We start from the raw sequence: 7,999 nt of genomic DNA, 5'->3' as shown, positions 1-7,999 counted from the left end.
TTTTTTTTTTTGGACAAGAAATGAGTTTGCCAAATATATTAGGACTTTATTTTTATTTTTTTATTTAGTAAAATGATCTTTCTAAGTCAATGAGTTATCTTTTAAGACACCACCCATTGATGTCTATGAAATTACTATTCATTAGTCAGTATTATGTGATATTATTATTCATTAATTTTTATGAAAACTTTACAAATAAAATAATGCTGATCAATATCTATTAAATAATTAGTAAATACAGATTACCCATCTAAGTATATTTTATAATTTTTTATTAAGCGGGAGTATCTGCTACACAATCTCATAGTTATTTTTCCTTTGTTTTTTTTTTTTTTCTTTTCTTCTATGGATGAGAATATTGTGAAAATCTGACTAGCATTTAAAGTAATAGTTGAAAGTGAACTGCAAAATTCCAAAAAATCTAATTACATTAATCTCCAACAAGTTACAATAACTACACAACGAGGGCATTTTCGGTACTCCAAAGCCCCTGTCAAAAAGACCAATTCACCACTCAAAGCTATTTGTCTTTCCAAAAATTGGAGGGCAAAGTAGTAAACACGATCACAACGAGTCAAAGAGCTCAACTCGGGCCTTGACCGAGTCAAGTTACCCGCGTTGTCGAGTTGACCCAAATACGCGACGACCCGACTGCGATTCTGATATCCGACACAGTTTCTGTTTTCAACATATATAAATCAGAGAATGTGAGAGAAGTGGAGAACCATAACATATATGTAGAGAGAGAGAGAGAGAGAGAGAATCATGGTAGCAAATTCGGCGGAACTGAACTTAGGTTTGAATTGGGTTCATCCTCAACCCAAGACCATTTCCGAGATTCTCACAGAAGTCTCTGTAATCGCTGATGTTTCTGAGAAATTATCAAAGCTCAATGGTTATGTTCGATTACTTGAAGATGAACTCAGAAAGATACACTCTTTTAAACATGACCTCCCCATTTGCACCCTTCTCTTGAACGATGGTCTATCCTCTCCCCCCCTCTCTCTCTATATATATATATGTATGTATATATGTATAGTTGTTTGATTTCTTTGTTGTTGTGATCTGGGTTTGCAGCAATCAAGAGATTGAAGGAGGAGATAATGGAGTGTGTAAGAAAGGAGAGTAATTCTTCAAGTGATTTGAGTGATAAGAAGAACTGGATGAGCTCTGTTCAGCTATGGACCCCTATCAATGTCAAGTGTGAGAATAGCCCTGCTTATACCAAGAAACAATTCTCAGAACCAGACATGAAATCGGTAAAATTGATGCTCATACATGATATCTGAATGTATCGTTTACATATATATACCTAAAGTAAATAAAGAGTTTTTGTTTGTTGATGGCAGAGGGGCTCTGCAACTGAGAATCCATTGCAACTCTGTAGTTTTGGGAACAGGGGAGGGGCATTTGTGCCATTCAAGGGACTTTCTGGGCTGAGAATGAAGGAGGAGAAGGAGGCTTCATTCATGCATGGTATATCGCTTTCGACTCCGGTGGTTGAAAGGGGTTCGATTAATTTAAATTTGGAAGGGAATAACAGTGTGAGTAGTGGTTCGGGTTCTTCGTCGGTGACTGAGCAAATGAAGCAGTGGAACCGAGCAAAGAAGGAGAGGCGGTGCTGGTCGCCGGAGCTGCATCGGCGATTTGTGGATGCACTTGAACAACTTGGAGGATCACAGAGTAAGATTTCACAACTCAAATCTAATTTCTTGAATTGTATGTTTTTAGGCATACATAATCTTGTTTTTGTGAATTTGGTCAATTTTAATGTTGTAAAAAATTGTTCTTGAAAGGGATTCTTTTCTCATTTTTACAGCCCGTATGGATTTGGTGTGAAAAGAAAGAAAATTTAAGAGAAAGAGAAGTTATATGGTGTGAAAGGGGAGAGAAATGGAGAGAAAGATGAATCTATGTGTCCGTTTTCAGCAAAATTGGTGAGAAACGAAACTGGCTTAATATGAAATTTTCGTAACACCTAAATTGCGCATCTAAATGCAAAGCAAAGAAAATAAATGAAAATAAAGAACTTGTGTTCTCTTTTTTCTTTTCTCACTTGGGCGAGAAACCATAAATTGTTGGACAATTTTATTGTTTTAAAATTTATGGTTGAAAAGAATAATACTCGATGCTCAAAAAATTACATTTATGGACCACAATCATTCTAAGTGTGCTTAACATCCCACCAACTTTAAATCTATACCATACACTTTATTTCGGGTAGAAAAAGAATGAAAGGAAAGCAATGAGCTAAAGTTGTTTTTCTTCTATGTTTATTTATTTATTGTGTTATAGGGCTTATTTTTCTATTTGATTTATGTCCTGTTTGGTAAATAGAAATTGTATGGGATTTTATAAAACAGGATACATATGATTTTCTGTCTTTCCCAGAGAAATTAATGGATTAGACGGTAAAATTAATGGATTAGACGGTAAAATGTTCAACATCTTTAGAAAGAAATTGTGTCAATGCGAAGATAGTTCTCCTTGGCCAAAAAAAATTACCTGCCTTTTTGTTGATAATTGGATTGTGATTGTGATTATGATTGTTTCTGTGAATCAAATCACGTATCTCTTATGTTTTCAGCAGCAGCCACACCGAAGCACATCAGAGAACTCATGCAGGTCGATGGCCTCACAAACGATGAAGTCAAAAGCCATTTGCAGGTAATTTTAACGAGAATCTCCCTTGAATTTCATTTTTTAGTCTTCTTTTCTAGATTTGGGTTATTCGTATACTTTAAATCCTTGTGTGATTGCAGAAATATAGAATTCATGTCCGTAAACTTCCAGATTCTTCAGCTGCAACATCAATTGGGTCATGGATGACCCAAGATCAGCGTGGAGATTTGTCAGAGAATCGTAGTTGAAGATGAAGATGTATGGACTGATCCACCTTAAAAATTTTGCAGATACTTACATAAGAGAATCAGATTATGAACATTACAAGCAACACATTATACAGAGAGGGATAGTGAAAATTTTCCTTTTTTTCTTTTGGCTCTATCATTAAGATAGGGACAATAAAGCCTTCACCCATCTAACATTTTCTCATTTTTCCTTATATCAAGTTTTCTATTATCCTTTTAGGATGAAGAGGTTGAATAAATATCTCTTCGTACATTGAAGGAATGATTATGACTGGCTTTAACCATATAATATCAACTTCTGTCTCTTCATGTTTTTAAGTCATATTTTAAGTTACCTTTTTATCTGTCTTATTAGTTCTGCTTAATTATCTGAATTTTAGCTAGCTTAAAAGTTATACCTTATCACATGAAAATTTGTGTTATATTGTGGATGTTCTTACGTTTCTTCCATGATTATTTGTGATCTTTTTCATCTCATTTGACAAAGTAGTAAACCTTAAATTCTGCGATTTATGATCAATTTCTATTTGGTAAGCTAAATGTTTGCTCTCATGGTCTGTTGATGTCTTGACATGTTCGTGCTACTCATGGAGACTACCTCTGATTCATCAAGCAAGAAACCAGAAATTTTAGGCTTCTTGTGATTCTAGCTAGAAAGAAAAGGAAATGCAAATCAAACAATAGTAGATATTACATTGTGATATGATTTAATCTAAATAGTGAGAAAATAATCAATAACTTATAATATTTTGTGTTATTATTGGAATGAAAGACGCCATCACATGTGTTTACCCGATTAGGCCTGAAGCTAAAAAGGCCATTCATTTGGGATTGTCTTCTCATCTACACATGCTCTATACACTCAAGACAACTTACTTTTTTCTAACCTTTGTGCTGCTTGAGCATGCATCGCTCTTCAGCTTTCTTCTTTTTCTTTTCCCTTTTCTCTTTTAAATGGCATAGCAATCGGCTGGAGAAGCAATCTCATTTTCTCCTTTTCCTTATCTAAACCAACCAACTACAGAAAGGACGGTCAGTGGTCGTGAGTTTAGAAGATAATGATGCGAAAAATATAGAACAAGTTCTATTAAAAAAGGAAAAAAAAAAGGGCCTCGTATTAGGGTCACCTGACAATTTTCATAAACAAATTTAATTAGCACCAAACTAAGAAAAGTGCTGCTTTGCAACTTGATAAATGGGATTTGATGTAGAATCTAGAGTGCAAAGTGTAATTTATCCATAATTGTATGAAAGACTATAGGACTCGGCCTTGGGGACCCTCTAATATACCTTCCATTTCTAATTATATAATCAGTGAGGACAGGTTTTAAGGCACATGAATAGAGTCAGGTGACATAGAAATCATCTGAAGAAGACTTGAATTGGAAAAAGTCTCCTCCAATACAGGTCCTCCTCTCCTACTACTCCCATACTCCGCACTCTCTTTTGTGACATGCACCACCAGCTCCCTCGCAACATCTACCATCCCAAGTCTTCCGACACATTCTCGGCCGCCAAACAACAAACACCTGGTGGCCAAGTCCGTCACCGCCTCTATCTGTTCTCGCCGGAAAGGCGGCTGCTCATGGTAGTACAAAACTGGGTCCACAATCTCCTCCACCTTCCCACTCCTAATTTTTTGCAATGCCATTGTTGGAGCAATTCTAGCACCTGTCACAATCTCTAAAAGCACCACACCAAGGCCGTAAACATCACCAGAATGAGAGTCCTCGCCATGGTTGGCCCCAAACCCGGCAATTTTAACGGAGAAGTCTTCGTCTAGGAAGATGAAACCGGATCGGAGATCGTGGTGGAAAATTGGGGGAGAAACCTCGTGCTGAAGGAATGTGAGAACGCTCGCTGTTTCAGAGGCAATATTGAGTCTCTTGTACCATTCAAGCTCAAATTGTCGTCCTCTCAAATGTTCCTCCAGAGTCCCATTTGCGGGATACTCGTAGACTATCAGCGCGGGGTTTCTAATTCCCGAGTCCACGCAGCATCCGAGGAGGCGGGCTAAGTTTCTGTGTGGAAATGCAGAAAAAATCTCACTTTGATATATGAATTGAATGAACTCCCTTTCGTTCTCGCAATGCATTTTGTGCACAGCGACATGGGATCCGTCTCCAAGAACTCCGGCGTAAAGCGTGCCATTGTTGCCATCGACAAGTCTCTGACCTTCCTCGAACCCCTTCGTGGCTTCGTCTAGCTCACGGTAACTGAACAATCGAGTCTTACAGGCTTTCTGGCATGAAACGGCACTACGATCAAATGTGTTTGATTTGGTCGGCCGTTTTAACAGACAAAAAATTGCAGTCAAGGAGGCAATACAGAGAGCTAAAGTGACAACTCCGGCGAGTATTTCAACCTTTATTCGACCATGTCCGTTCAAGAAACAGTCATCGCCGTAAGCTTCCTTTCCATCCCTGAGGCATGTCTTCAAGCATCCAACTCCGTCTGCGAACGCATCGCCGATGAATCCATCGGAGCATTGGCACCGAACCCCAGAGGGAACCGATGTGGCATTGACAGTGTAGGCATTGGCAGCACACACAGCAGCGGATGAATTTCCAGGGACTGCCCATTCCAACTTCACGCCGCGCTTGCCGATATTAGTCCCCGGTGGAACCACCCAGCACGAGAATCCTCTGCAACCGAATTGGGAAAACACAGAAAACCCATCGCCGACGTGCCACGAGGTGCGATCGGAGAGCGGGTAGCAGCAAGCAGGGTAGCTGCCCGCGCTGCCGTCGCAACCCGGTGGCATGACGGTCTTTTCGCATTCTGTTTTGCACAATGATGAATCTTCGCAGTCGTATAGGCCAATGATGTTGTCTGCGGAGATGCCGAAGTAGTCGTTTCCGTCAAAGCCAAAGGCGTTGAGGTCGTTGTAGGGACGGCAGGTGGCGGAAGTGATGTTTGGGAAGTCGACTAAGACGCCGTCGGGGAAGAATTGGAGGATAGGATAGGTTTTGGAGGAGATGGTGAGAGAGAGTGAGGTGGAATTGTGGCAGATGAGACGGAAGGGGTCGTCGTCAGAAACTGACCCGCATGAAGAGTTGATGTAAAAAGGGAATGGTATTTGGAAGCTGCCGCATTTGTCACCGCACAGGTTTGATTGGAAAGAGTGAGAGAAGACTAATGGGTTGGGAAGTATGAGAATGAGAAAGGAGATGAAAAGGAAACAATCTAAGATAGCCATTGCGAGTTCGGAACAGAATTGTTGAAGCTATTATACAAACTGTTGAGAAAGTTGGAAAGAATGAGTGAGTGAGGAAAGAGATGATGAAGGGGAAGGGGGGGAGTGAATCTGGGAAGTGAGGGAAGAGAGAAGACGAATGGTCGAGGGAAAGGGCTACACTTCGTACTCTTTGAGTTGCGGAATGGACATGCTAGCGTTGCGTGGCGGGGTTGGAAGCCCCGCCTCTCCACCACTTCCTATGTGATTTCGGATTTCTATGCTAGTGGGATGGGATTTTGAGATCATACTCAATATTATACTACTTAGATTTTGTTAACTACTGATTTAAAAACACAATTAAATTTGCAAGAATTACGCTATCAACAATGTAAAAAAAAAAAAAAAATTACATGCTAAATTACACATTTTATTTTTAAATTTGTATACCATCACAATTTATGACCACACAAGTCCAATTTAGTGTGCAAAATTGTATATGTCAATATATTTACTATAATCGTAATTTTTTATCTTGCTTTTTTTGCTAATAGACACAATATTAATGGAGTTCATGTTAACAAATATACATAGTACAGATGTCTTTTGTCTAGTAGTAAAAAAAATTAAATAAAAAATAATTTATATATAACATTTTTCTGATTTATAATAGTTTCATATTTGGATTTTATTAAGTGTCCCTCTAACATAAGCACACAAGAAAAAGATTTTAAAAAATATCAAATAAATCACAAAACACTTTTCGTAATTCAAAAACAATTTCGATTGAATTTGAAACCTTTTTTTATAATTTTTTTCACCACTTTCAAGACAATATACTTAGCGGTCACCTCGTAGTTGCTAGCATTTTAAAAGGTATGTCGTAAAAAAATATATAATATGATTATTTTAAGAATTTTGTTACTGTCCACCCATACATTACGTAATTATAAATAATAGTACATTTTACTACAAATACGGATAATAAAAAATATAGAAGGGGTGTTTTGGAAAGTTAGTAAAAAATTGTCTTTTTAATTTTTTTTTGTCACTTTTTTAGCTAAAAAAATTAAAAAGTCAAAAAATAGGTTTTTTTAGATTGTTGCCAAAAGGATCCAATATTGTTAACAGGTACCCTAAGGAAGTGCTTTAACAAACCTTTTTTTAAAGAAAAATGACTCGTAGCTCGAATTTCGGCCAGCTCGAATGGCCCGAACTGTCCAAAACAACGTTATTTTAGGTAGTTTTTTTTTTTTTTTTTCTTCTTCTTCTTTCTTTCTTTACTTTTCATTCTTTTGAACACAGACAGAGAGGGAAAAGAAGAGAAGAGAGGAGAGAGAGAGAGAGAGAGAGAAAGAAGAGGGGAGAGAAGAGAAGAGAAGAGGCAATCGACGGTGATGGTCGGTGATGGTGGCGGCGATCGACGGCCCGATCTCCTCTTTCAAACTTTTTTTTAGTTGATCTGGATTTGATCTGGATCTGAAGATTAGTTAAAAAAATAAAATTTGTTGATGATGAAGATGATGATGATGTTGAAGATGATGAAGATCTTGATTTTTTTTTTTTTTTCTGATTTTTGTTTTGTTCTTGATGTTGTTCTGAAGATGAAAGAAAAAATAAATAAAAAATTGTTGGCAATTGTTGGCTGATGTGTTGATGATGATGATGTTCTTGATTTTTCTTTCTAATTTTTTTTTTTGTTCTTGATGTCAAAGAATTGGTAGATCTATCAATTTCTGATTTTTTTCTGATCTTCGTGATGACACTACAAGAAAACACATTTTTGGCGACCATTTTTGGCTACCAAAACAAATTTAGTCGCCAAAAGTGTGGGAATTGGCTACCAAAATTAACTTTAGTCGGCAAAAGTCAACTTTTTAGCTACTAATTTTTATTAGTATGGGAATGTTGATTATTGGCGACTAAAATAAATTTAGTAGCTAAAAATATTACA

General features: G+C 37.4%; 2 protein-coding genes across 5 annotated transcripts; one reads left to right on the top strand and one right to left on the bottom strand.

Moving 5' to 3' along the window:
• Positions 1-693: 693 nt before the first annotated feature.
• Positions 694-3,188, top strand: LOC114259697 (transcription factor HHO5). Of its 4 annotated transcripts, none has more exons than XR_003628376.2 (6): positions 701-982; positions 1,078-1,259; positions 1,350-1,683; positions 1,820-1,937; positions 2,588-2,667; positions 2,763-3,188. XR_003628376.2 is itself a non-coding variant. In XM_028199736.2 (5 exons), exons 1-5 carry the CDS (start codon positions 766-768, stop codon positions 2,868-2,870), a joined length of 921 nt encoding a protein of 306 aa, XP_028055537.2. In that variant the 5' UTR covers positions 694-765; the 3' UTR covers positions 2,871-3,188. The 4 variants fall into 4 exon arrangements, 2 of the variants coding, with proteins under 2 accessions (XP_028055537.2, XP_028055538.2); XR_003628377.2 differs by having other exon boundaries at positions 718-982; positions 2,591-2,667; XM_028199736.2 differs by lacking the exon at positions 1,820-1,937 and having other exon boundaries at positions 694-982.
• Positions 3,189-3,315: 127 nt separating this feature from the next.
• On the bottom strand, positions 3,316-6,507 carry LOC114259718 (Protein kinase superfamily protein). Its single transcript, XM_028199754.2, has one exon. The coding sequence runs from the start codon at positions 6,067-6,069 to the stop codon at positions 4,198-4,200; it is 1,872 nt and encodes a 623-aa protein (XP_028055555.2). The 5' UTR covers positions 6,070-6,507; the 3' UTR covers positions 3,316-4,197.
• Positions 6,508-7,999: the final 1,492 nt, after the last annotated feature.

Source organism: Camellia sinensis, chromosome 1 (assembly GCF_055761805.1).
Source record: "Camellia sinensis isolate YWXY chromosome 1, ASM5576180v1, whole genome shotgun sequence".
Lineage (NCBI taxonomy): Eukaryota > Viridiplantae > Streptophyta > Magnoliopsida > Ericales > Theaceae > Camellia > Camellia sinensis.
Note: the sequence above shows the minus strand (reverse complement) of the source record. Positions and strands in the feature narration are given on the sequence as shown.